This window comes from Phaethon aethereus (assembly GCF_964289735.1).
Source record: "Phaethon aethereus genome assembly, chromosome: 9".
Lineage (NCBI taxonomy): Eukaryota > Metazoa > Chordata > Aves > Phaethontiformes > Phaethontidae > Phaethon > Phaethon aethereus.
In genome coordinates, this window is record NC_138585.1 from 897,700 (window position 1) to 925,191 (window position 27,492).

At 55.9% G+C, this 27,492-nt stretch overlaps 1 protein-coding gene across 1 annotated transcript; it reads right to left on the reverse strand.

Annotated features, from left to right (window-relative positions):
* Window positions 1–113: 113 nt before the first annotated feature.
* On the reverse strand, window positions 114–27,492 carry SLCO2A1 (solute carrier organic anion transporter family member 2A1; the record flags this gene model as incomplete). The annotated part of the gene is made up of 14 exons (XM_082003863.1): window positions 114–317; window positions 439–559; window positions 716–780; window positions 948–1,117; window positions 1,490–1,649; window positions 3,257–3,446; window positions 4,292–4,456; window positions 5,585–5,666; window positions 6,814–6,947; window positions 8,530–8,628; window positions 10,741–10,956; window positions 14,041–14,203; window positions 16,280–16,417; window positions 27,403–27,492. 14 exons carry the CDS (start codon window positions 27,490–27,492, stop codon window positions 197–199), a joined length of 1,914 nt encoding a protein of 637 aa, XP_081859989.1. The 3' UTR covers window positions 114–196.

A 27,492-nucleotide genomic window follows, 5' to 3' on the forward strand; every position in this document is an offset into this window, starting at 1 on the left:
GCCTGGGAGGAGCCGGTCCCGGGATGGGGCTGGCATGGAGCATCCCTCGCCGGGAGCGTGGCGGTGCCGTGGGCTGCAGGAGAGGAGCTCAAGAGCTGCTAAGGTGAAGTCGCTCCCTTAGAAGGAAAAACAAACCCAAAAAAGACAAAGTACTGGCAGTGGGTAACAGGGGGTGTGGAGTCAGTCCTCGGGTGGGCTACACCAGCCCCGCTGCCTTCTCCTGCACGTTGTACTCCTTGCTCCTCTTCACCTTCCAGCCGATGAGGGCCAGGAGGACGGTGCCCACCACCTTGTAGCCCACCTGCAGCCCCAGGTATCTGTCGGGAGAAGAGCAGGGAGACGCCGTGGCTGGAGGTGGCACCTCCAGCCGGCACCAGGCTGAGCCGGGGACCATCCCCGTGGTCATCCCCGCTGCGGAGGGACACACGGCAGGGGTACCTGTTGCGGAGGAAGTCGTTGTTGTAGTAGGCGCAGAACCGGCGCTGGGTGCACTGCTTCTGCCAGTAGATGCAGGAGGAGTCGATGAGGGCACCGAACATGGCTGGAGCCGGCAGCCAGGCTTTGGAGAAGAGAGGACGGAGTCAGGCTGCGCGCCCTGCCCTGCCCGCACGCTTTGCCTGCTGTCCTCAAGGAGATTCAACCCTTCCTGGGGTTCAAGCAAGCCTCTGAGCACCCTGCTGCCCGCCCCCAGCCTCGTTAGGAGATGGACACTCACCCAGCAGCCTCATTAGTAAGAACTGGACTCCAATGGCAAATGACTTCTCGTCCTGGTTCACCACCCTGCAGGGGAGAAGCGATGGGAGGTCAGCGCTGCCACGGCAGCTCCGTATTTGGCCAAGCACCTTGGCCTGGTTGCACGTTTAAGAGGCACCGTTGACCCCAGCGTGGGGAACCCGTCACATCACGCTTCCCCCAGTGCCGTGCGGCCCTCCCTGCCCATCGCTCACCGTAAAACCATCATGTAGAGGGGGTTGTGGGACAGGCAGGCTACCAGGGCAGCAAAGGAGATGAGGAATATGGCAGGAAGAAGCATGTGGGAGCAGCTGAGAGGACAGGAGCCTGTCTTGGCGGAGGACAGCCCTTTCCCAGCAGGGATCAGGGAACAGTTCTTGTAGATCTGTTGGAAACGTTTGGAAAAAAAAACAAACGTAAAACTCCCAAAGCCAAGAGGAGGGTTTTTAGCGACGCAGCAGAGCACATCGCTTTGCAGAAGACTGATGAGAGCCTCAGCTCCAATTTTAAGGCACCACCAGGGCATCCTGCAATGGGATGCGCTGCCGTCGCCATCTCTCCCCCAGACTCCACAGCAATCCTCCACCGCACCTTCTCAGGACTTCAGCTCCTCTGGTAGACCTCCCTGCTCCCCAGCTCACAAAGGCTCTCCCACGTTATGGCGTTTGCCAGGTTCCTACAGCACCGCCGCAGCCTCCGCTGTCACCAGCCAGCAAGGTGCACTCTGCTTTGCAAACCACTCGTCTTTCTTACTCACCACTTGTTTGGGAGTGGACGCATTGGCGGTGCCGTTCGTGCAGCCAGCGAAGCAGGGGGAGATGTACTCCACGTCGTTTTCTCCGCAGACTGGGTGAAAGATGTGCTCGGAGCAGTGGCACCCACTTGGCGTCTTAACCTGCTGCTGGGAACTCAATGTACTGCCAAAAAGGAGGAGAAAAAAAAATTTTAAAAATTAAGAAATAGGACAGGGAGGAAGAAAAATCCCTCTTACTAGTCCACCAGTTTTCCCATTCCTATTTGTGCTGGGATGCTGCCAGCAGCGGGCTGGCCTTCTGCCAGACCCTGATCCCCTGCAGGTACCTCTGCAAGTGTACAGTGAACTTAGCAGTAATTATATTATGTCTGCAAACAAGTACTCATACACTTACTTTTTTTTCCCCCCCCCCCCCCAGCTGAAAACTAATCAGCCAAATGCCTGGAGAAACGTATCTGGGCTCCATCCAGAACTGCACAAACAGATGTGCGAGCCGACCAAGCTGGAAACACCACTCAGACAGAAACTGGAAGCGGGCTTGTTTCCAAACAAGCCTGACGACAGCGTGAAAGTCAAGAGGACAAACCAAATATCTGTCCTGTCTTGCCTTACTACCTAAGGGAGTTCATCTGGTGGAGCAGCACTGCCCATCTCCTGCAGGAAGCCAGCACCAGGGGCCTGCCCCTGGGCATGGTAGGATTGAGCTGGTCCATCTCCTGTGGGAAGTCGGCACCAGGGACTTGCCCTTGGGCACGGTGGGATTTAGGCAGAGCTCACGTTCACCCGTCCATGTAGCCCACAGCTACCTGGGGATCCAGGCAAAAGGCTGTTATGCACTGTCGCAAGGGAGGAGGTTTCCAAAGTAATACAAGGCAACAGCCTCCTTTCCCATGCAAGTCCCTCCAGCAGCTCCCAGTTACATCAGCAAAGCCCGTCGGGACTGGTGTGTCGCAGAGGAGCCAAGACGGGCAGTCAAACTGACACCGGCGGCAAGAGGTGAACGTTGTGAGGCCAAGGTGCCCTCCAAAATTGAGCACTTGCAGCACCTGATCTTGAGCTGAGGAACCTCCTCACATTCAAAGCCTTGCTCTCACGCAGAGTTTGAGATGCCAGTGCCTTGGTGGACTTCCATACACTCCTGAATTCATGGTACATGCCGTGCGGATCTCAGAGCAAAATAGAAACACGCTGCCCACATATGAGTTTGCAGAGTGGTGTTGTGGCTTTCCTTCATGGTTATTTAAGTGACTTTTAAGTGGGAGAAGTGCATAGACTGCCCTGTCCCTCACCCCTCCACCATACCCCTGGGACATGAGGCTTAGTGCTGGCGAAGGGAAACATTCGTACAAAAGCCCCTTGCTGGCAGAACGTTGGGGAATGAGCATTTTTATTTTAAAAAGACACAGTAAGAGCCAGAAGTTTCCACCCAGGTGAGGAGAAAGGTGATGTCCAGCTGGAGGAAGGGAGTTGCGTGAGGTGTCCATGTGTGGGGTTGATGTGGACACGGGCACTAGTACTACTAATTTCCATAATCCATAATGAAAAATACACCCTGCTTGTTTGGTACGGAAAATCAGGAATAAAAGCCCTCCCAAGCTTTCTGTGCTGTATAGTGTTTAGATCTCCTCCAGGCAGTGGGATCAAGGAGCAAGCAGTGGAGCGATGTCTATGGCCTCTTTCCCTCCATCTGCATGTAACCTGCTCCATGGATAATCAAGTCAAGAGGTGGAGGAACAAGAAGCTGGAAACAACCCAAGCACCTGCCGTTACCTGGGCGGGTAGATCCCATCAATGCGCCCTGTGGAGCAGCCCATGAAGAAAATGGGCAGGCAGATGAGGATGGAGAAAACGAGCACCACCACAGCAAACCGGGGGATGGCCCGGAGGGAGAAGGCGAAGCGCTTCATGATGATTCCTCCTAAGAGCATCCCAAGCGCTGCTGCTGGCAGGTTGACAGCTCCTGCAGAGGAATGAATGTGTTTGTTAGCTGGGGTTCTGCCTGCCAAGCACCTCTCTGCAGGCAGGGGGTGGAGGTAGTGGCTTTGTGGACGTCATGGTGGTTGGGAGAACCCACAGACCCCACTGTTACCCAAGAAGACCGAAACCCAAGGCAGTCAGCACCTATGAGAAACCTCAGCCTCAGAAGCCTAGCCTAGAGATGCAAGATCAAGCTTGATGCATAATCGCTTGCTCTTCCCAACTTCTTTAAGCATCGGAGTGATCTAGACCTGCTTCACCCCTGTGGTGAAGCCCTGCATATTTTCACCCCTGCACATTTTCAAGGAGAGCGGTTGCTGGCCCGCAAGAGCGAGAGAATCACAGAATCACAGCATCATTAAGGTTGGAAAAGACATTTAAGATCATCAAGTCCAATCGTCAACCCAACACCACCATGCCCACTAAACCATGTCCGGAAGTGCCACGTCTACACATTTCTTTAACACCTCCAGTGATGGTGACTCCACCACCTCCCTGGGCAGCCTGTTCCAATGTGTGACCACTCTCTCCATAAAGAAATTTTTCCTAATATCCAGTCTAAAAGTACTAGAGAACAAATGTGGTCAGTCTCCGAGAGGCTGCAAGACAACCTGGCCTTCTGCAGGTGTCTCAGGTCAGGAAAGAGGAAGAATCGTCGACTGCCTTGAGGTTATCCCAAGGTCTCAACTGAAAATGAGTTTCCAATGACTTCCTCCCATGGGACTAAAAAGCCTGGGGAATACGGGCAGGTGGCTCCCTGCCGATGGATATTTTTCACCCTGTGGTTGCACCCGTTCATGTGTAGAGCCGCTGCCCAACTGTGCTCACCTATGAGAAAGTTGGCGTATGAGGAGGAGGCACCGTACTGCTTCTCCAGGAACTTGTTGAGAAAGGTGGCGAGTCCCGCAATGACTGAGGAGAAGCTGCACTGAGCCAGCACCAGGAGAATGAAGAGGGGGTTGAGGAGGAGCCTGAGAAAAATCTTCGGGAATCCTACAGGGAAACAGCAGGGAAAATGTGTTTAGGCCATCCGATCCTCACGCCAGCAGTTCGTACTGTGAAAAAAACCAACCACCCTTAGACTGTTCCCAGTGAGTTAATGCAAGAGACGTTCTAAGGCCATGGGAGAACGGAAGGGGAGACACCCTAATTTGTCCCGGCAGCTGGCCAAAGTGCCCCGAGGACGAGGTGGAGGGCCAGCTCTGCCCACCACCCTCCCTCCCCGCCTGGGTGTGTTTGCTTTTCTGGAGCAGAAGCCGTACCCGCGGGCGGTGTGAACAAAACAAAGCCGCAGGGGTTTTGGCAGCGCCCCGCCAGCTGCGCACCGGCGGGGTCTGGCTCCTGCAGCTGACGAACGCAACGTATTCTCCTGGTGGGACATCACGTCCCCTTGCCCGGCCAGGACAGCCTTTTGGCAGAGGCAGACTGACTCCAGGCTCCTCAGGAGCAGCTCTGCTTATCCGGGCTCTAGTGAGCTCTCCCCTCCGAGCGGAGCGTGCCGCGGAGACCCTTCGTCGAAGCCCAGTGAGGTAGAGAAGAAGGAGCTGACAGCCCCAAGATACCACTGCGGTTGGATGGAGAGGGAAGGAGCGGGGCGGGGGGGGCTTTAGCTGGAAAGAAGTCGCCATGGAGCTAACGTAAGTCATTAAACTGGTCCCTCTCATCGGTGACATGCCTACTCAAGGCCGTTTCAGCTACGCATAAACAAACTGGCGCAAGCTGCAGTGCGGCGACCTTCTCAAAGCGACGGCTGGTGACGCCGGCAGCCCCATGCCCTCTCCTGGGCCCGTGGGTTAAACCACCCGGCTAGCGTCTTCCAGCATGCTCATGCCGTTTAAGCCCCTGAAAACAACTTTCAGAGATGATTCAGGCTCCACAGACCTTGACAGCGCGGTCCCGTAGCAAGAGGGCGGCTGCGTCCCCCTCCCCGTGGTCCGGAGGGAAGGGCGCACCACAGCACTTGAGGTGCCTGAGCTGGCCCTGGCATCTCCACGCAACGTGGTGGAGAGACTCAAAGGCCCCCAACAAGCACCCTCAGCTTGAAGAGGCTGGTGTGGTGGTCTCCACCCACCCAGCATGGCCCGGAGCCCCCGATCACTTTTGTAAACTCCAGCCCTTTACTTTTTATGAACTCCAGCAGGGAGGTTTCTTCAGCCACCCCCTTCTCCATCTTCCTGAGCATGCCAGCCTCCGCGTTCAGGTCCTGGAGGGGGAAAGAAGAGCAGCCCGCAGTGAGAGGGGAGCAGCCATGGGCGGCTGGCACCGTCCCGGCGCGCAGCGGGGCTTGGGAGGAGCAGGGTCCCTCCCAGGTGCTTTTGCCTTCGCGCCAAGCCCCACGGTTTTCCTGCCCGCCGCAGCGAAGGGGCGAACTATCTCAAAAATCACGGCAGCCCTTGAGCAGAGCTGGAAGGCAGAAGCTTGTCCTGCTTGGAGAGGTTTTAAGAGGCTTTTTGGAAAGTTTTCCTCTCCCCAACCCTGACAAGACACCTCTTTTTTGTAATTCTGCAGAAAGTCTGAACATGAAAGCCGGAGACAATATTTTGGGTTTGATTTTGACCTTTAAAGAATCGATGATTAAACAATTTCAAAACAAACCAAAACTATTTTTGAAACTAAAGCAGTGGGACTTGGCTTTGGAAACACTGAAATGAAATGTTTTGATAGTTTTGCGTCTTTTAAGATTTGTTTTAATGGGAAACTTGTCTCTTTTCTGCCATTTTTTTCCCAAAGGAAAAGCCCATTTATCAAACCCCGCTGCCCAGCTTTATCCCAGTGCTGCTCCCGTGTATGCCACGCTTGAGGATGCTCTGCTCCGAGCAGGGGCTGTCACAGATCACGGTGCTGCGGGCATCAGGGGAGTGTCACCTCGCAGAGCGTGTTGCAGTGGGGAGTTAAGATACAGCCACCACCAGCAGAACCAGGTCAGACACCCCAGGAGGGCCAAGTCCCCCCAGGCAGACCCCTACCAAGGAGGACTGCATGCAGGAACCACCAGAAGCCACCCAGTCGTCGCCCTACCCCAGGGAAGGCGCAGGTCTACCCCAAACCTTCCCAACAGATGCTGTCAATGCAGCGAGTGGGAAGGGCTCGAGGTCTGGTTTTGGTCCGCTGAGCTGGGGTGGTTCTGGCTTTCCACTAACGGTGAGGAAGGGAAGGCTCTGGCCCTTCACTGTGTTAGAGGCACAGAGCTTGTCTGAAGGACTTTTCACTCGTGAGAAGTTGACCACACCTGAGAAGGGTTGCTGGGCTCCCTTCCTCCCTCCCACCCCTCTCCTCTGGGGACAGGTATTCCCTCCCCAAGCGCAGCCCTGGCACCAAGACGTTCTGGCCTTCTGGAGATGAGGTCTCACCTCTCCTTTCAGCATGTACCGAGGGAAGAAGAAATAAGGAATGGATGTGAGCACCAAGCAGCCCGAGGATATCAGCAGTCCCAGCCACCAGGCTCCAATCCACCGCTGGTCCCTGGGTGTCAGGGCCACTGTAGCTGCAAGACACAAGGACCCACCATAAGAGCTCTGCTCCAGCTTGTCTAAGGGCGAAAGGGGCAAACGTTCGTGCAGATGTGGACCGGTGGAGCACGAAGGGTACCTGTGGGCAGTGTCCAAGTGTCTCTCCGCTGGCATGGAAGAGCAAACGGATGGAGGTGGGAGCCACCACCAGTGTTGGTAGCAAGACCAGCCCTGGTCGTGTTTGACCTCCTTTCCCCTTAGCCAGGATCCGGCACTCCCCATCCCAATTGCGCCGAGCCTCCCACATGACTGCAGGAGGGATTTAGTCAGCATGGAAGTATGCTGATGGCACGGGTTCAACCCTTCCCCGCTGAGCCGGCCAGCGAGGCGGTGATTACGGGGGCCCGACTCCATCCTCCTCTGCCTGAGGCACGCGGTGGGTTCGGACCCTGCCGCCTGCCAGGGATGCTGAGCCGGCGACCGGGGAAAGGGCACAGCCACTTTCCTGGAAAAAATTGCTCTCCCATTGTTCCAGGCTTGGTCACTCTCTGCTTGGAGGGACCAAGGGAAGGACCTGTGCTGGCAGAAGAGCGCTGGTAATGAGCCTGGTTTCCGAGTGGATGAAACGCTGGGGCGCCTTCTCCGGAAAAAGGAGGAGAAGGCGAGAGCCGCTCCGTCTCCAGCACAGACATCCTTCGGCCGGGCCAGGCGATGCTTGCGGGAGGCTGGCAGACTGCTGGGCTAATGGTGTGGGGACCGCATCTCCCACGGGGAGAGGAACCAGCAGCAGCTCTCCGGGTGCGGCAGGAGGGGAGCCCACGCCCCACCGAAACAATCGCCCCGCTTCCCCAAACAGGACCACTCCACTCCAGAGCCTGGACGTCATCACGGAGCGACCAGGCAGGGGCCACTGCAGGAAGCGAGCCAAGGCTTTTTGCCGTTTCCTGCCCCAGATTCATTTATTATTCTTATCAGGCACCGGACAAAAATGTCAGGCGAGCTCTGATCTCTCTAAGGAAACACAGGAAAAGCCACATTAATGATGGAGCTGGGGAGAATTCTTTAGTGATTAAGTTACCAGAAATAATAAGCACGCACCGCAGATAAAGAAAATAAGCCCTGCAGTGGCAGCGGCGTTGGCTTGGTCCCTCTCTCTGCAGATGCCAGTGAAGGAGGGGAAGAGGATGAGTAGACACAAGCCTTCCCGTGCACCCATAGGGCAGTGGTTGCCCTGTGGCTGTCTTTTCCATCCCTGGATGCCTCGGATGTCCCTGCTCCTCTCCACCACCGCGCTGGGGTAGTGTGGTACTTCCTCAGTGTGGTGGCAGTGGGCAGACCCCAGCCACAACCACCAGTGCTTCGGTGCAGCACCCTCGGTAGGACACGGAAATGTCTCTACTGCAGGGCTGTACTTCAGTGGTAGCTTCAGGACCACCTGTAGCCTTCCTCAGGGGGAGATGGAGCGGAGAAGTGCCCTGGAGGTGCTATTCCAGGTCAGGTCTTTCCAGGGGAGTGGGTTTTGTGGGTCACGGGACTGGTGGCTTCTGTCATTTCAAAGTGACCTCCTGACTCACCGAAGGCTCTTAGGACGACCGTCGCTACTTGAGAAATACTCACCGATGTCAACTCTTCCAATATCCACGAAGAGCCGCAGCACCACGGATCCCAGCAAGTATCCGAAAGCAGGGCCAAACACGGCGATGGCAAAGAGGATGGCTGAGAAAAGGGAGCAGAGGGAGCCAGCGTGAGCAGGGAACCGCAGCTTCAACGCAGATACGGCTTTTGTTTTCCCACGTGAGGCAGGAACGGTGTTACACCATGCAGAGGAGAGAAACCATCTTTTATCGAGCGGCAGGTGAGGAGAAGATGCCCATTGCTCAGACACTGCACATGGTGTTTGTCTAACAGGGTTAGGAGGAGGGCAGGCAGCTGCCTGCAGAAAAAGCCCCTCTGCTCTGCTGCGATCAAGCCTTTGCCGACACGCCAAAAGTCGTCAGCTACACCGTGAATATCCATGATTCACTGTGACGAAGGGGGGAACCCCAGGGAGCGGCAGGGACGGTGGCGTCTGGGCTCCCACAGGTGACGGAGACCGTAATCTCCTACAGGAGGCCAAGGAAACAAGGCCATCCCAGTCCTTAGACCCAAGCAAAAAGATTTGGTGCAAACTTCAGGGGAGGTGAAAGATGCTGAGAGCAAAAAGGCCAGCAGATGACCCTCGGTGCAGCTGAACTATCCCGTTCAAAAAACAGATAACTTGGACCTAACCCGTAAGGTCAAAAATGTTTCCTTTCGACTTCTTTGGAATGAAAGCATTCAAGTTTCCTCCCTGAAGGAAACTCTTTGCACCACCCTCTTAAGATGTGTGAAAGGAGACAGTTTGCTTGAGCCGCATTGACCGTTTCTGTGCATTTTTGCTGGTCTGGAGCCTGTGGGCACACTGGGCGTGAAAGCGCCTGATCCCACTGCTGTGCCTCAGCTGTGCACCTATTTTCAAAGCTTTTTCTTTTTTTCCCCCAATTAGGCAAAGCAGCGCTTTTGTTCCTACAACATAAATCTAAGCGCTGAAGGGCAGGGTCTTTAGGGAAGGAGTATTTAACCTCACACCTAGACGGTAATATTCCCGTTCACAGGAAGATGCTGAGACCTAAACCGAAACAAGACTCAAAGGGCAACGGTATTTACGTCGTATTGAGGCAACCCAGACTCACAGTAGCCGTATCCCGCCTGACACGGGCATTCCCACGGCCCTAAAGTGAGCACCTGTATTATAAAGAACAAGCCAGTCCCATTTTCCTTCATCTTCAGGACCTGTGGGTTTGGGAATCCAAAGGGCACTCAGAGGTCCTGGGAACAGTGACCCCTCGCCGCAGCGGGAAGACAAGGATGCCCCGTCCCTCCTTTTGCCAGCCCAGGCTACTATAGTTGAGCTGAGAAGAGTGAGTACTACCCGCCCCGGAGACTTTCTGCAGAGCTTTTAGGTGGCGGAGCAGCCTTTTCCAGCAGGAGCCTGGAGCAAAGCATAGCTGGGTGGGTCTGGAGACCCTGCCAAGCACTCCAGTGCTTGTCCAAAGCCTGTCCTTGGGAGTCTAATCCCAAAGGCTTTCCTTCTCCATCAGTGCTTGCCTTAGTTTGGAACATCCGCTTTCGACTCCTAAATCACTCTGACACCTTTGGCTGCTTTAAAGACATTGTCTGGCAGCAGGAGGAATCAGGTTTTTAAATAACTTATGGACTGGGCTCAAAGCTCACGTAGGCAGGCCAGCACCAGGTGGGTTTTGCCGTTCACAGGGAAAAAAATGCAGTTTAACGTGGAAGCCAGCACCTATCTCTCTGCAATCAAGAAATCCTCCTGAGCCTGGGAGCTCCCACCAAGCCGGGACCCATCTGACGGCAGAAACGTTGACTTTGAACCCTCGATGCAAAACCTGCGTTAATTGTCTCCTGCAGGCTGCCGTACCTCTGGATAAACCACGATCGACTGATGCTCAGTGAGAGCAGGAGACGGCCCCTGAGGAGGTTTCTGAGCTACTCTTTCCCCCCCATGGATGGCATAAGTTCTCACAGACACAAGGGAGAAGGCCCTGCTCATCCATCTCATCTCCTTGCCCTGATTCTTTGGCTTCCTAACACCCACACCATGAACGTAACCCTCCAGAGAACTGCTGGCTACCAAGAGGAGAGAGAGCCCAGCCTTTTAACGGGGGAGGATCTCATCTGAGTCCCACTGGCTGCTCAACTCGCGCCTACAGGTTCCTCTCAAGATGAGCACCTCTACGTCTCACCTCTAAGGCCTGGAGGAAACAAAACAGCAACGGCCCCACTTACCGACGTAGAGCGGGGAGTTGTTGGCTTCTGCGAAGTCATCTACGTAGGATATCCCAAAGGGCTGGATGGGAACCGTCCCGATTCCAGCCAGCAGCTGGGCGATGACCATCATTGCCCATATGCTGCTGGCCTCCTTCTGGGGATCCTGGGTGGTGTTCGGGCACACAAGCTTATTCTCCGCATGGCAGAGTTCAGCCTGGACCTGGCTTTTGTTACCTGAAAGGCAGAAGGATGAGCATTACAACGCTGGGCACGTCCCCTGCCTCCTCCCACGCCAAATCGCTAAATACCGGGAATCTCCCAGACTTGCTGAGTAGGCACATGCTGTTGGATTCCGGATGGATTGCTCATTTTATTTAGCAGTTCTCATCACCTTTCCCTTCCTTTGGGGTATTACACCGCGGTCAGCATAGCAAACAACCGGGCTGTGATTTTTATCAAACTTTTAAAGCCGGGCCGGTCACAGAGTGTGGAAGAAAATTAACTTCTCCCGCGAAGGGTCAGCCCTGCAGCCCAGCTCCAGCGAGCTGCATTCGAGCTGTCAGCAGAGGATAAAAAGCTCTCCCTCAAAGCCGCAGCAAACTTTGGACCCAGCCAACTGATAAAAGCCGACAGAGATTGTCAAGGCCAGTGGAAAAGCCTAAATATTCATGGATGAAAAACTGGTTTTCATGCCAAAAAAAAAAAAAAAAAAAAAAAAAAAAAGGCGTTACGGAGCAAACTGAGTAAGTCCTGGTCTTTCGACTTTTCTTCCCACTCTGGCTTTTCTTTTTGCTTTTTTTGTTATTATTTGTAACTAGTTTAACATGAAAGATGTGATAGGAATTTTCGTGTAGTAACTGTGGATTTTCTACACTTCTGCGCAAACAGACACAAAACAAACCCAAATATCTGTCAGGTGATTAGGGCTTTTCATTTGCGTAGCGTGGCAGCACTTTCCTAATAGTAGGTCACCACAAAAATCCTTACGTAAGTCTGCTCGAAGCCACGTCGTCTAGAGGGTCCACGTTGCTGGGCAGAAGGAGCCTCTTTTTCTAATAAAGATTTTACCGCCGCAAAAGCGAGAGCCACAGGAGCCTCTGGTGCCAGACTGCACGCCGTGGAGCGAGGCCGCGCTCGGGCAAGCTCAACCTTATCAAGGGTCTTTGCTCCCTTGCGGCAGCCGGACAGGAACAGGGAGCGATGCTCTCCAGGGCATCGCCTGCCCCGGAATCTCCGTTGCCTTCATCGCTCGGGAGCAGCCCTCCTTCCGAAGCAAGGATCTCATCGTCCAGGCGTGGGGAGGTCTTCTCCCTGCTCAAGGCTGCCGTGCAGACTCCAACAAGGACTGGAGAACCTCCCTGGGCTGTAAATACCGGGCCAAGACACGCATGGCTCCAGGCAGGGAGCAAGATGATACCTGCTCCTTTAACTTCTTTCCTTCGCAGTAAGAGCAGCCCCTGGCCCAAATCCTGACCAGTTCATAGCCTGACGCATGGATTTAAGCTGCCAGAAAACTTGGCATCTGATGCCTGATCCACTTTCCAAACCGGCCAACTCGAAAAACACGGAGACATTTGAGGCTGCGTAGCGGGGAGGCAGCTGCGAGCCAGCAGAGAGCTGGTCTTCACATTTCTGCGTGAGCGCTGGCACGCTCTCAGCCCCACGCCATCGCCTTTAATCACGTTTCATGGGATCTGGGCTTGCAGATCAGCCGAGGCGGCGCCAGATTTCCCCAAGCTGACGCGGAGGAGCGAAGCCAGAGGATCTCTAACCCTTTGGTGAGCGCAGGGACGGTCAGGCACCTGCGAGCAGCTCCGTCCTCGCTGTGCTTTGCTCCCCGTCTGGGGTTTGCACCGAACTGCATCAAAACTGTTGAGCTGCGGCAAAGTCAGGACCTAACTAAAGGGACCAACTTGCCTAAGGCCACCCAGCAGCTCCCTGGCACAGCCAAGGCTCCCGGAGCGCGGAGGATGGGGCTGGGATGCAACGCGCAGGGCTCAAAGCCTTCCCAGGAGAAAGCATCTTCTGACTAGAGGTGGAAGGCTTTCCCCGGCTGGCACCGGCCGAGGTGCCTTAGGGCTTTCAAGGCCAAGCCTATGGCTCATCGGCATCCCGGGGGTTCAGGGGCTGAAGTCCCTTCGGGAAGACCGGAGCCAGCCCCCCAAAAGCCAGAGGTGAAGTGAACCAGCAGAACCAGCACCTCCTGCATCCCAGGGCTCCTGCCCCAAATCTGCTGCCCCGTCAGCAGCGCGCTCTGCCCACAGGCTGGCTTTTTTGGATAGCTAAATGACATGTCGTCGTTAATAACAATGCTGTCGTCACTAGGCAGAGGGGCAGCTTCAGAGCTGCGGCTGGGGCTCTTCTGATGCCATGGGAAGCAAAGCTACTGCCAGGATGCTCCGGAGCAGGCTGGAGGGACACACACCACCCGTGCAGAGAGCAGGGACACGGCACGCTTAGAGATCTGAAAACAGATGGGGGGGCACAGCCAGGAGAGAAGCGTATTTAAAATGAGATTTTAAGCTAGTTAAAGAAGTGGTTTTAAAGTCTATTTGATAGTATCCACGTGGAAGGATATGCTCTCCCACTGAACACGGAGCCTCCTTACAAATACTCCTGGGTCATGCGCGTCCGTGTGGGATGATCACAGAATCACTGAGGTTGGAAAAGACCTTTAAGATCATCAAGTCCAACCGTCAACCCAACACCACCATGCCCACTAAGCCATGTCCTGAAGTGCCACGTCCACACGTTTTTTGAACGCCTCCAGTGATGGTGACTCCACCACCGCCCTGGGCAGCCCGTGCCAATGCGTGACCACTCTCTCCGTAAAGCAATTTTTCCTAATATCCAGTCTAAATGGCTCGCTCGGGGGTCTCAGCCCCACGGCAAGCTCCATGGGCACTGATGGGAGGGAGAGGTGTCTTGGCAGCCTGGAGAGGAGATCCTGCCCGCCGAGCTTGAAGCAGGATGCTCCCTCTGGAGGCCTTCAGGAGCGTCTGTGGGGAATTCAGGTACTTCACCATCACCACAGCACTCGGCACCTGAAACCGTGGCTGGAACGACATGCCCGGAAGGGGCAGAAGGGATCACACATGTAATTATTGCATTCAGAAGGGGTTGCAAAGCTACGCCCAAGTCAGGCTTAAAATGGCAGATCTCTGCCTTAAGCCTTTCCCTCCAAATGCTGCGTTGAAGTCGTGCGTACGCTGGGCGCAACCCCTCTTTTTGGGTAGGCACGGGTAAGCCAGCCCAGAGCAAGCGGAGATGGATTCGTGCCGGGACAGCTCCGACGGCGATAAGGGTGACGGCACTTACCAGCGCTAAGCGTGGTGTATTCATAGGGGTCCGATAGGAAGTGGGGCAGGGTGACCAGGAACGCTCCCAGCGCCAGCAGCAGCCCCCCCATGCCGATCACCCGCGGGCGGTGAACTCGGCTGCCGAAGTAGCTGACAAAGATGATGAGGACCACGTTGCCGATCTGCAAAGGGCACAGCGAAACGGGGAGGACGTTAGAAGACCCCACGCAGGAAGTCAAGACCCGGTAGCTGGACCCCCAGGACTGTGTCCGGGTGGGTGGAGAGCCACCTTATCAGGTGGTGGTTGACCCCCCCAAGGGCAGGAACGGGGCAGCCCTTCACCCGGCATATTCACGGCAAGTCAGTGCTCTCCTCTCATCGAAAGCCAGCAGGCCAACTCCTTGGCTTCTGTCACCTGTGCGCATCCCTTGTTGTCATGGACAACTTCACAACCGCCCTGTGATCCTGGCTGGGGCTTTTTTCAGCACCCACACCTGCCCCCCAGCCCATAGGATGTGGCACAAACTCATAATTCTCCCCAGAACAGCAAGCAATGAAGCATACCAGCTCCATTCCCACGCCTCTAAACGGACAAGAGCCCCGCTACGAAGTCCAGCTCATTGCAACTGGACGTGTGCGACTGCAGATATGATCAGCTAAAAAGATATGAAAACACGCCGTTTACTCAGGCAAGTGGATGAACACCATAAAATTACCATTACACAGGCTTTGTCAGCTTCGGACAAGCCAAACATTATTTTAACCTCAGCATGTATGGCTAAGAACTCTTTATTTATGTTTACGTGTGCTGCCTTGTTTGTCTCTTTGTGGTTTTCGTTCTTGGAATTGCTGCAGCCGTCAATGCAAAAAGATTGTGGTCCTGGACAGGCAGGGCAGCTCACACAGAGCTGGAGTAAAGCACAGAAATTCCTCTCCCAAAGCAGAGAAATGAAGATGTGCCTGTTGTCTGCAAGCTGTTACTCTTTCGCAGCATGGCGTTATGTCCTACCCCAACCCTTCTCCCTTTATATTCTTGCAGTAACAGACTGGTCTACCGGATGTTTGCTTTGGCATTACTTCGCCAGGCATTCATGCTCATAAGTAAGTTTTCCAGTGGATAAGGAGATCGTGGGCTACAGCTTTGAGATACTCAGGACTTAATTATGCCAGTTCATCGTTACTAGCGTTACAACTGTCCGTCCGGGGTCTCTTTCTTTGCGTGGTTCGGACCTAGTCACAACCAGCAGTGGAAGTCCTTCGCTGGCCTCAACAGGTTTTGATCCAGTCTTTGTAACCCCAGATGTAGGTGCTTGTTGAGCTAAGACCTGGCAGGTACTTCCCCAAGGACACGGGAGGACTCCCAGTGCCCAGCCTCTTGGTGGAGGATCCCATGCAAGAAGACCAGCTGTACGCAAGGTGGGCTGCCACCAAGCACCTCTTTGTCTGTGCCAGACAGCTCTTTCCTTTTTTTTTTTCTTTTTCTTTTTCAAAAGAAAGTCTCTGCCAGCTGGTCTTTTGCTAGTTGGTTTTGAAGAGCTACCAGAAAGGACATGACATTCATGACAATGTGAACCAGAAAACCTATTCCAGAGGACTAAGTGATTAGAAAGTGTTTGTGAGAAAATCCTCAGCCAGCTCAGCAACATGCCAGTGAAGGTCAGTCCTTTGCCACAGGGCCATCAGGAGCTGGGAGCACTGGAGAAAAGGGATAGATCTTGGAGAGACTGCTGGCCAGGGTCTCCTTTCAGAGAAAGCTTGGTCATTCCTACGGCCAGTGAGAAAACTATGAAAGCAGATACTTTTACTGGAAGTTGCTCACAGAGCTGTAGTCGTGTGGATACTACTCGTAATAAAATGCTCTTCCTCACAAAAGCTGTAAGAACTGTGATCAACGGACAACAATCACAGATCAACGGAGAAGAATCACATTGCATCTTCCCTGTCTCCCAGCCACGTCTCTGCTGGAGATGTACGGCATCCCAGGGCGGAGTGGTCTCCTCTGAAGCAACCTGCTTTCTGCTGCTGCCCTCCAAGGCCACGTCCTCACCACATACGTTCAACCTCCTGGCATGCGGTACGGCAGAAGTGGAAGTGTGACGAGGTGTCCAAGTGCAGAGCAACAACTGCTTCATCCAGCACATGTAGGCATGGCCAAAGAAGCGCCGGGTGTGAACAACCCTGAGACCCTATTCTGGGAAGGGTCCCCCTGCGTTCTGGCCACCCCTCGGGGCCCCCGCACAAGCTTCTCACCCAGTTACCTCGTGCAGGCTGGAGATGAAACCCGAAGAGAGACTGGAGAGCCCAAAGCGCTTCTCAATGGTGGTGAGGCTGCTCTTGAAGTTGGCGCTGTAGAGGAGCTGGGAGAGCTGGAGAAGCCCGTGGCACAGCACAAACACCTGCGGGCAAAAAAAAGTGCCATCCCAGTTAGTGCCCTGCTGATGTGCTGGCGACCATGTCCCAGGCGAGGGATTTGGGAGTCATACGCACACGGACTCAAGTTGGCCAAGAGGGCTGCACCTCTGACATGCGACAGCTCTGCTGAAGGGCTCAGTCCTGGGCCCCCGATTCACTTAGCTTTGCAAAAAGAGCGATGCAGCGTTCAGAAGAGGGGGAGCTCTGTTTTTATCTTTCCTCTGCTTTACTGTTATTAGTTGGTATTTGCGCTGCGGCAACCCTTGCGCAAACCTCAAGAGCGGCCTTCCAACCCGAGGAGGACCTGTTGCACTGGGAGTTGTACAGCGACAAATGGGACAGGCCTGACTTTGCATCGACTTGGTGGGTGCTCTTGAGAGCATGTTAGAGCCCACCCTGCAGCTGCCGTGCCGCAGCTGAAAGGAAGCCGTGCTGGTTTAGACTACCTGAGATCCAGCATTTCCAGTCGGCCCCTCGGATTCACTCAGCTGTAAAGCCAATTAACACAACCTGCTCCAAGGGGTGTTGCAAGAAAGAGTTGAAAAAGGGCTTTAAAAGCCCCGGAGGGAAAGGATGAAATATGCACAACGTAGTCTCACTACTGGAAGACATCTACGGTGTTCTAAAAACAGCACCTTTCCCTTGAGCCAGGCCATGAGCTGAGCCAGAAACCGAGCCGAATGGAGCAGAGGAGGGAATACAGAGAGTTTACGGGGCAGGGCAGAAGCGTGGTTGAAAGAGCCCGGGTGGCCTGGGAGAGGAAAGCGGTCTCAGCCGGGGATGCAAGAGGCAGCTCACAAGTGTCTTTTGATCTATATTTAGCCAGAACAGTTTTCCTTTATTTTTCTTGGAATGGAATGCGTCCACACAGTGCCAAAAAAAAAAAGGGAAAAGGTCTTTTTATTTAAATTCACAGGAAATCAAATATTTGCTGAATACCGGAAGCGTGTCCCACAAAGATAACGTCGCGAAGCCCGAGATGATGAATGGGGGATCAAAGGGCTGACAAATTCCTTATGTCCTTGGCTAGGAGAGCAGTGAAACTCCTTATTGGTATTTATTTGAAATGGTGGTAGCGCCCAGAAGCCCTGACCCATTGTGTGAAAAAAACCCCCAAAAAACCAAATAAAAAAAAAAAAAACAAAACAGAAAAAAGAACAAAATTGTCCACCCAACAGGGAGGATGCAAATACCATAGGTGGGTGGAGAAGCTTTTTGGGGAGCAGAGGAGGACACAGAGCAAGGTCCAGCAATTGCAAGAGAATTTGGGTAGAAGAAGATGGGCAAGAAGATGGCTTCTTGGGAAGCTTCCCTTGTGAGGGAGGATAGCACCAGCTAGAAGACACAGCTGGGCATCTAAAAGCATAAGAGATGGGAGAGATGCTGACAGACAGCAGGAGAGAAGAGGACGGAGATGAAGGAGAAGGAGAAAATGGAGCCCTGGCAGCGTGACGGCAGCCTGGGAACAACCTGGAGACCACAGAAAAGTAGAAGGAGAAAGGCAAACACCAAAAAAGAGGGAAGAAGGGTCACGGGGACAAGCTGCCATCTCCCCAGCCACATCTCGGAGGGGTGTCAGCAGATGGGCTAGCATCAGGAGGGCATCTGCCACCACGGTAGCCAAGCAGGAGGGGACAAAGTCCCAGGCTGGGACTTTGCCCTGACAAAAACCCGCAGAGCAACAACACGGGGTGTAACGTGGGAAACCCTCCCAGGCAGGGGACGAAGTGGAAGTGAAACATCTGAAAGTAAACTCTGGAAGCAGAATGACCTCTACACCCTCCAGCTATCAACTCCTACGTTCAAAAACCCATCCCAGCGCACGGTCCTGTGGGTGAAAGCTGGAGCCACCACCTTCACCTTCACCTTCCCCAGTCCTGACCTGGGATCAAGGTGTAATTAGTCCAGCCGGGCTGGTCTGGAGTCATCCGAGTGAGGAAGCGCCGGCTAAACAGCGGAGGGCCGGGACCGCCTGGGATGCGGAGCAGCTGGAGGGAGAGCTCTCCCGGTGCGAGGCATTAGCTGGAGAAGCGAAGCTGTTTACCAGCGGGGAGGGAAGAGGGTGGGTCACCGAGGCTGGATTTAGCGCAGCAAATGTCCGGGACAGATGGGGAGATGAGAAGTGTTCGGGGGGAGAGAGGATGCTGGCGGGGAGGGAGGATGAGGAAGAGAAGCAGCCCGACTCCCCGAAATGCCGGGGTTACGGGGGAAGGTAGAGGCATAGAAGGACCGTGGGGAACCAGCACTGGGTGTGCTTCACGAAAGGACGGAGGGCAGGAGGTGAGCGGGGCAAGCCGATGAGAGAGAGCAGGCAGGAACGGGCAGAGCTGGCAGGAGAGGGCAGAGCTGGCAGGAGATGGCCTGAGATGGGTTTATGCATCGGTGGTAACCCGGGGACGGACAAAACAGGGACGCGGATCCCGGGATCCCTGGGATCGAGCCAGGGATGCCCGCCACGAGGGAAGGCAAGATGGGAGAAACGCAGCTGGAGAGCACCAGCGAGGGGACAGAAAGCCTTCGGGGAGCGCCTGCTCCCCCCTGCCCATGAGACCTGCTGAAAATGCTGCTCCTACGAGGGGGGGGTAGCAGGAGGGGGGCTCAGGGGACCTGATCCTGCCCCGCACCGCAGCCTCAGCCCTTGGAGGGGGAGGGCCAGGAGGATGGGAGGGGAAGGGCAAAGGGGATTTTTTTTTTTTTTTTTCCTTGGGAAGAAGTTGCCACCCAAAACAGTCAGTGCAAAGCAAAACAGCCCTTGCTCCAAGACTTGTGCAGCTGGAGCTCGGCTTTTCCAGATGCACTTCGGCTGTCCATAGGTGAGAGATGTGCCCAATTTAAGACCTCCCCCGCGTTCAGCAGACTCAACTCTAATTAACATAACGACGGCCCAAACCTTGAAGGCTCTGAGCGCAAATAGCTGGGAGAGGGCCTTACTTGGAGGGCTCCCCAAACGGAGCCCGGGCACTGCCCGGCCTCGGCTCCGGCTGGGAAGAGCTGACCTCTGAGGCTGGCGGGGATGGAGGGCACCGCTCTCCCGTGGCCCCTTGCAGGTCTTCAGGGGTCTCTCCCATCCCTGCCCCTCTCCCCACGCGTCCCCATCCCCACACGTTCATGCTGACCCCCCGCAACCCGCTGGTCCGTGGAAGCCGGGACCGACTCGGTCCCTTCCAGCTGCAGAGAGCACCAGATGTGCTGCGCTGGCCCCACGCAGCCGCCGCGCAAGCCCGGGGGCTGCTACCCCCCGACTCCCTTCGGCGGCACTTGGCGAAGGAGGGGTTTCAAAGAAGAAAAAGTAGATTTCAAGCTCGTTCGAAGGGAGGTTTTGCTGACGCGAAGCCGGCACAAGGGCAGCGAACGCGAGGGCAGGGTGGGAGGTTAAGGAGTCGGCGACACTCCCACGAACACGAGGTGCTGACCCCCCGGCGCAGATGCTTCCATCAGAGCCTGGTGCATTTTCCGACCTGCGGGCACGCAGCAGCCGCGGGCGAGCAGCAGCCGCGGGCGAGCAGCAGCCGCGGGCGAGCAGCAGCCGCGGGCAGCCGGGGAGCAGCACGGAGAGGCCAAAGGCGTGCACCGCACCCCCTCCCAAATCCCCTCTTAATCCCCCCCGCTTTTTTTCCGAGTTTCCTTCGGAGCCCTGAGCGGTGCCGGCTCCAGGCTGTTTATACAAGCCACTTGACTCCTTTCCAGGACGCACTTCATTTAAAAGGGAAGCAAACGCCGGGGGGAAGGTCCCTGGCAGGCACGCTGCTCCCCCCCCCGCACCTCCCCGGGCAACGCTTCTTCCCAAAGGAGAGAACCCAGACCCCCTCCCCCGTCGCAGGGGAGGGAGGAGACCGGTCCCTCCGTGGTCTGGACGAGACTTCTCGGGTTCAAAGCAGAGAGCTGGCAGCTGTTCGGTCCACCCCAACCCAAACCTCCTTCAGAGAAGGCCCATTCAACAAATCCTTGACCTGGAGGGCGGGGGGGGGGGGGGGGGGGCAGGCTGAGCTGCAGGCAGCCCCCCGGCGCGAGGCTGGGATCCTGCGCCGGCGCCCGGACACCCCCGTGGGACCCCGGGTCCGGCCGCGGGGGCTGGCGCCCTCCTGGGAGAGGTCCGAGACGGCGTTTCGGCCCTCGCAGCCACCGCAGAAGACCCCCCTTGCACCCCTTCTACTTCCCTGAAGCTCACAGGGAATAAAACAAGGCTCTGGCAGGAGAAGGGGGGTCTCCCGGCCCCGTGCTGAACCCGCAAAGCAGAGAAGGGTGAGGAAGCTGGAGGCTCTCGGGGTCAGAGGGGGGTTGCTGCCGCCGGGGAGCAGGCACCGCTGCGGGCAGGCAGCGGGCGCAGGCAGCGGGCGCAGGCAGCAGGCGCTTGCGCTACCCCATGTCACATAACGGGGGGTCTGCTAAGCTGCATTCCCTTGTCTCCTGCCTCCCTCTTTCCACGTTGCTTACATGAGAGAAGGCACTGGCGCCGGCCCCAACAAACGGGTGCACAGAGACTGGACTTCAGAAAAGCCCGTTATGAAAGGTGGAGTGTTTCATAAAGAGGTTTTTCGGGGGGCAGGCTGGGGAGCATCCCTCAGTCTCCAAGGCAGCCAATAAAATGCTTGGCAAGTTGGGTTAAATAAGGAAAAAAAAAACCCCAGACAAACGTGAAGTGCTTGATAACCTCAGCATGCGTGTGTTGGACATGGGTCAGAGTCAAGGCCAGGTTAAAAAAAAAAACAAACAGTTTTGTGGTTTGGTTTTGTTTTTTTTTTTTCCCCTCAAAGGAGTGAACTGCCTCCAGCCTGGCTCGGCTCTGCAGGGACCAGGGTCTTGGGGAGATGCTCCTACACGGGGCATGGCCACGGCCCCTTCCTCTCTGCCACCTGGAGGAGCGAGTTAAGGGTTAACTCCTTGCTCTGCTTCCACAGCTTCATGCCGTGGTAGCGGCACTCACGTCCAAAGGCGTTCCTCACCTCGTTTTTCAGTGTCTTCCCCTTGGCAGCCCTGCCCGTAGACAGAGAAGGTGGGAATGTTGACGGTGCAGCTCACCCGCTCCCGGCTCCGGCTGCCGCGTGCAGGCAGCGGCGCAAACCTCCGCGCCCGCAGCCCTCCCAGGGCAGCGCCGCTGCCGGCGTGGGTGGAGAGGGCCGGGGCGCGCTCCGTTAGATGGACACAAGAGCTGCCTGGGGGGCTGTAGCGAGGAGCGGAGATCCTCACAGGAACGATCCAGCGGCTCCCCGCTGACACCGAGGTAGGACGTGGCCAAGAGCAGTCGTCGCCAGAAAGGCGCAAAATTAATCGGGCTGGAGTAAACCTTTGGAGAAGGCCAGGAGTAAGGATGCTCTGTTAGCTCTTCCCCTCCGCAGAGTACTATTAGAGTGGCCTTTTGGGGGCCAGAGGGCCAAAGCAAAATTGTTTGACCTTAGTGGAAAGTCATGGCCCAAAGCAGGAGACCCCAACCTTGCCCACCTCTGAAGGCTCCTTCAGCTTTGCTCTCCAGAGCTTCCAAGTGGAAAGAAGAAAGGGGAGGGGGGAACTTTAGGAAGTAATAGGAACATCCCCAAAATTTTAATAGTCAGGGAGAAGACAGGCTGTTTATTTTAGAGCTTGCATATGATCAACACTCACTACACTAAGAGATCCTCCTGCAGTAGGACGGCCGAGATCACTCGGTCCAAAAGAAATACATCATCTGGAACTGAAAAGTACACAGACGTGCGTGGGGAAATACATCCCTCCTTGGCATCTGTTTCCTGCATGCAGCTGCCTAGATTTATAGATCACAAAGTACTGTGAAAGATGAAGAAAAAAAAAAAGTGCAACATTTCCACAGAAGGAACCAAATACCCTGCCACACAGCACAAAACCTCTGAGCCTGGAGCGTGGTCCCGTGGCAGAAGTTGGCTCCTAGATTTTACTCCTACTGCAAAAAATAAACTAATAAAAAAATTAAAAATGGTTAGGGATTGTCCGAAGCACACTGCTGCCCAATCGTTCGTTGCGGTGATGACTGTCTACTGCCAAGTAATCCACACTCGGCAGCCCCCCGCTGTCAAGCGCAAAGTCAACGTTTGCTCTTTTTGCGGTGGACATACACGTGGGATTTCCCTGCGCCGTATCCCCGAGCCCTTGCGAGGTCCGTGCAAGCCCCGCTTTGCCCGGCCGCTGTAGAGGGAGCACGCCGGGGGGCACAAAAACGTGCCCTTGCCTCAACGCGCAGGCGCGCGCCGCGGCTATCAGACGGAAAGGAGGTTTTTGGCTGCGGAGCACTGCTGAGACCAGAGCCGCGGCGCCCGAGGCGCGAGGGTTTGCGCGCAGGTAGATTACGTGGTTGGGTCTTTGCTCTTTCGTTCCCCCCCCCGAAGGTCTCTTTTCTTTACGGTGCATCATCAAGGATCCGATCATGACTTCCTTGACGGTAGCTTCAGCTTGGCTTCGTTTTTTCCTGACCCACGAGCATGTGTAAACACTCCTCTCGCACGCCTGCAGCCCGGGCCATGCCCCACGCTCCCTATCAGCGACACTCCTCTCCCATTTCGCTCATGATAATCTTATCTACGCTGACCACTCCTTGGTTGTGTTTGGGCACTGAACCACCTCGCCCCTCATAAAATTATCTTGTTTCATGTCTCCTAGACCTTGATCCCACTAAACTTTCCAACCTGTTTTACCATCTGTCTCTTCCCCATCTTTTTTCCTTACCCGGCTGCCGGTGTTGCTGGTGAAGGCCAGGCGGTTCTTCGCTTTTGAAACCTGACCCCACCGAGGGCAGACATGAACACGGTGCCGGCTCTGTCCAAACCCAACCTTTGCTTTCCGTTGCCAGCACCGTCACCACGAGCGCTGGAAGACCCCCGGTCACAGCGGGTCCTTCTCCCCATGCCACCCCACTTGTCCCAAGGGCCCTGCTCGCTTCTTTGCTGCGAACGCTCAACCCAACTCGCCATCTCTGCTGGCACAGCGTCCAGTATTGGAATATCCTTTGGTTTTCCGGCTTAAACCAAAGACCCCAATCAACAATGACTTTCTCCTCTGGGTGCTTCCCTCTCCAAACCTGCAGCCGTGCTGTCTTCAGGCCAATGACTCGATGAACCTCCTATTCCTGCCGGCAGCTAAATAAAGCAATTCATAATCTTTCCCAACAGGATGTGAGAGCCCAACTGCTACATCTCCACGCTTCTGAAATACACTCCTCTCAGCCAGTTCCTTTAGTCCCTTTAAAGGAAGGGACAAAAAAAACCCCCAAACTTGCCCCGATGCTGTCGGGACCTCAGACCCCATTTCTTCCGCAGAAGGCATCCAGCCTCCCCAGGGAGGGGAGAGCTCCCCGCTCCTGGCCGCTGCACCCCGCATGCCCCCAACATCGTCACCCTGGGTCGCCTTAAATCCGTATCACGCGCCGAGAGCCCGCAGCCTCCTCCCGGCCTTGCGGTCCCCTCTCCTCCGCTCTTCCACACCGTCCCCCTCCCTGCCCCAATATAGCACCCGATTTAATTCTGCCCCTCCGGCTGACATAACCGACGACAACTCTCCGTTACCCTCCTGCTTCCTTTTCCACGCCAGGCGGTCCCGGCAGGGTAGAAGCTTCCCTTTGCCTTCGCTCCCACCCGTTTCACGCTGCTCCCCGGCACTCTCCAGCTAACCGGCTTCCAGCTGAACCCCGTCCAACCCGGCTAAGTAACAAGGTGTTTATAAAGCTCTCCTCCTTGTCGTCTTTCTAGGGATCCCGAACAAGCAATTAGCTATCAATTAAAATAGCGCAAAACCACAGAAGAGACAATAAAGGTGAAGCCGCCGAAACATCTGAGGCACTGCTAATAGATAACACCTTGGAAATAATCCTTCTTTTCAGCGGCTGGCTGAAGGGACGAGGCGGCCGCGGACGTGACGGTTGGAGACAGCGGTTACCACTCTGGACTGGGGGGCACTGACGGGGTCCGTGGCCATGCCTGGGCATCAGAAAGACTAACCATCCACTTCTGCTCCGCGTTTCAAACCCGGTTTGTTCCTTTAGGTCATGAGGCCCTTGGCGTCCCTGGTGCCACCAGGTGCTGGCGTCCACCTGAAGGTTGGCTTCACCCCGCGTTTGCCAGGCAGAGTATGGGGCCGGTGCCAAAAACCACCCCGAGAGCAACGGGGGCTGGCGGCGGCAGGCGGTGGTCCCCGTCACGGGGGACAGAGAGGAGGAGGATGGTTTGCCCGCAGAAATAATCGATTGTTTTCGGCCCCAGCCCTGCAAAAGGCACTCCGAAAATGATGCTGGCACGTGAGCCTCAGGGAATAAATACGAGCTTTGTGATGAGGACTCGGAGCCTGCTACGACTTAGGGGTTTTTGGTGCGTTGGAAATACCATCCCGCTCAGAAACTGCCATTGCTTACAGGAGGACACGCCATGTCCGATTAATCTAAACCCCTTTATGGTACCTGTCTCTGCGTGGGATGATGCCAGCGGCTTCCCTCACAATTCGGTGCTGGATGGAAACTTTACGTCATACGTTACTCGCAGCACCAAGGGCTTCTTGTACGAACAAGAGCTACAAAGCCATATAAACCGGGAGGTTTACCGTACGCCTTGCCCTCTGTGAGGACGCGTTCACAGCAAAACAGCTTCCCAAACCTGGAAATTCAGTCCTGACACTTCTCTGATTTTTTGGGGCCGAGAGGATTAACAGTCGCGCACAGGCGAGTACTTTTCTGCCTGGAAGCAGTTTGTGGTTTTAAATGTACATATATTTTTTTAACACAAATGTCACAGCACAGGAAGAGCGAACGGGTCAGGAAAGGGTGGGGGGTGTCATTGCCCATCAATTTATATACATTCGGTCTCAAAACCAAGAACTTTTCTCCAAGGGATGGGTGTCCCGACTCCTCGCCGTTCCGGATGGTACGTATCGCCTGTCCGATGCCAACAAGCATGTTTTGATAGAGCTCAACCCGTTTCTTAACGCGCTTGCACGGCGCCAGTGTCGGGCTGTGCTAAATCGAGGGCTGGCTCCCCTTGATTTAGCCAAAATAGAAGAAGAAAAAAAAAAAGGTTGACTTTTTAAAACGAAAGGGCTTCTTTTTACACGCTGGTTTCCCCTTAGTGCCGCTGCATTGGCACCAGCCAGGGCAGGCGGGAGGTGGGGGTCTCTGGTGGCATCTCCTGGGGTCGCTCCCTTCAAAATCACCTCCCAGGACCCTCCGGACAGGCTCAGCGGGCTGAGCTCTCGGGGCTCTTTGCTCCTTTGGAAATTAGGACTTGAGCCCCACAGCCGGCACCGGGGGCTGGTCGATTCGAGCTGGGGCAGATGGGTGCAGGCAGCCAGAGCTCCTGCTGCCGGCAAAGGGGCAATCCTGTACCAGCCCCCCGCACCAAACACCCGTCGGAGGTCCCGGACGCAGCCCCTGACCGAGTGCCCTGGGGCGCGTGGGGTGCGGGAGCACCCAGCCCGAATCCTGCGGCCGCCCACGAGGTGCAGAAATGGATTAACGTTTGTTGGTTTGGGTTTTGGGGTTTGGGTTTTTTTTTTTGACGTTGGTTTTTTTAACCCCTAAAGTTTTCCCTCCTGAAACAGGCGTGGGGTTTGGCGGTGGTTTTTTCAGAGGAGGCTATTTTTGCCGGCCGCCCCGTGAGCACGCAGCTGAAGGGAGCTGCGTGCGTTTCCAGGAAAGAGCACGAACGGCACGAAGGGCTGGTTTTGGGTGAGGTTACTCACCCCCGAGCCGCGGTCGTTACTGAAGCAACCTGGAGGGGGTTAGGGCCACCTTTTGCACTGCCACCAGAGGAGGGCTCAGGTCAGCAGTCCCCTCCAGGGGCATGTCAGAGTAGCCCAGAGGCAGCCCTAAATTACCCAGGGTGGTCTCAAGCCCTTCCTCCTGGAGCTCACAGCCAAAAAAGGGCCATCGAGTCACCTGCTGGAGTAGCCCAGCCCGGCCAGCGGGCGCCTTCAGGGACGTAGAGCTGGAAGACCTCATCTGGGACGATGCCTCCAGCCCTGGGGACCCCCAGGAGGAGCAGCCTGTTGGGAACAGCCCCACGGCACCCCGCGGCACCCCGACGCAACCGTTGAGGCCCCACGATTCGGTGAAACTTTCGCTGCCCGGACACCAACCCCACGCAAGCGCAGCCCGGAGAGGAGCGGGCAGCACCATCCTTCAGGCACGGAAAGACGGGTGGCAAATAAAACCCACAGCCACCCCGGACCGCGACGCCCTCCCCACGGCTGCGCGCTCCTGGAAACACGCCTGGCTGGGAAGTGCTGACAAACCCTTTCTCGCAGCAAACGCACGCTCGTATTCCCTAACACTAGTGGGAAATCACGCCCCCGCCCCGGGCACGAGCGGCGGCACCGGCTCGAGGGGGAGCGCGACGGCTCGCAGGGTTTGAAAGGCGCGGGGCGGCCGGCGCGGCCGGCGTTTTCTCACGCAGGCGGGGAGCTCGAGAGCCCGGTGCGCAGGCAGGGACTGGCTTTCAGATGACAGCTCTCACCTCGCTGGTAGTGGCGGGTGAGAAACCGGGCAGCCGGCACCAGAAACCCCACTTCGACCTGCTGCTGTGGCTCAAAATGCCCTGCTCGCCGCGGTTTTTGAAGAAAGTCAGCGTTGTTATAGGGCAGTGTTTTCTTTTCGCACCAGGATGTGGTTAATCATTCCCTAAGCAGCAGCACGCCGTGTACCGGATGCCGTGGGTAAGCTCCGCAGCCCACGGAGAGCTGCCCACGCCGCTTCCACGGGGAGCGATGCCCACGTGCCGTGAAGGAGGCCGCTCCGAAACCCACCGAGCTCCCCAGCCCTTCCCGCGCGCCGAGCGCGCCAGACCTCAGCGGCGTTACCCGGGTCCGCCCGAGGAGTTGAGTTTCAAATTCTGCACCTTAGCGAACGCCCTCCGTTTTACCGGCAGCTTGTAGCAGGGGTGCGGGGACCCGTGGGCTGGGCTGGGGTCGCTGCCCACGCCAGCATCCTCCTCTCCCTCCCCGCCGGGGAAGCAGAGCATCCCTGCCAGGCACCGCTCCTTACCTTGATGTTGCAGAAGATACTCCGGGAGCAGGTGCCGGACCTTTTGGGGACATCAACTGGGGCTTTGCTGGCTTCGGGGTGCACTCCCAT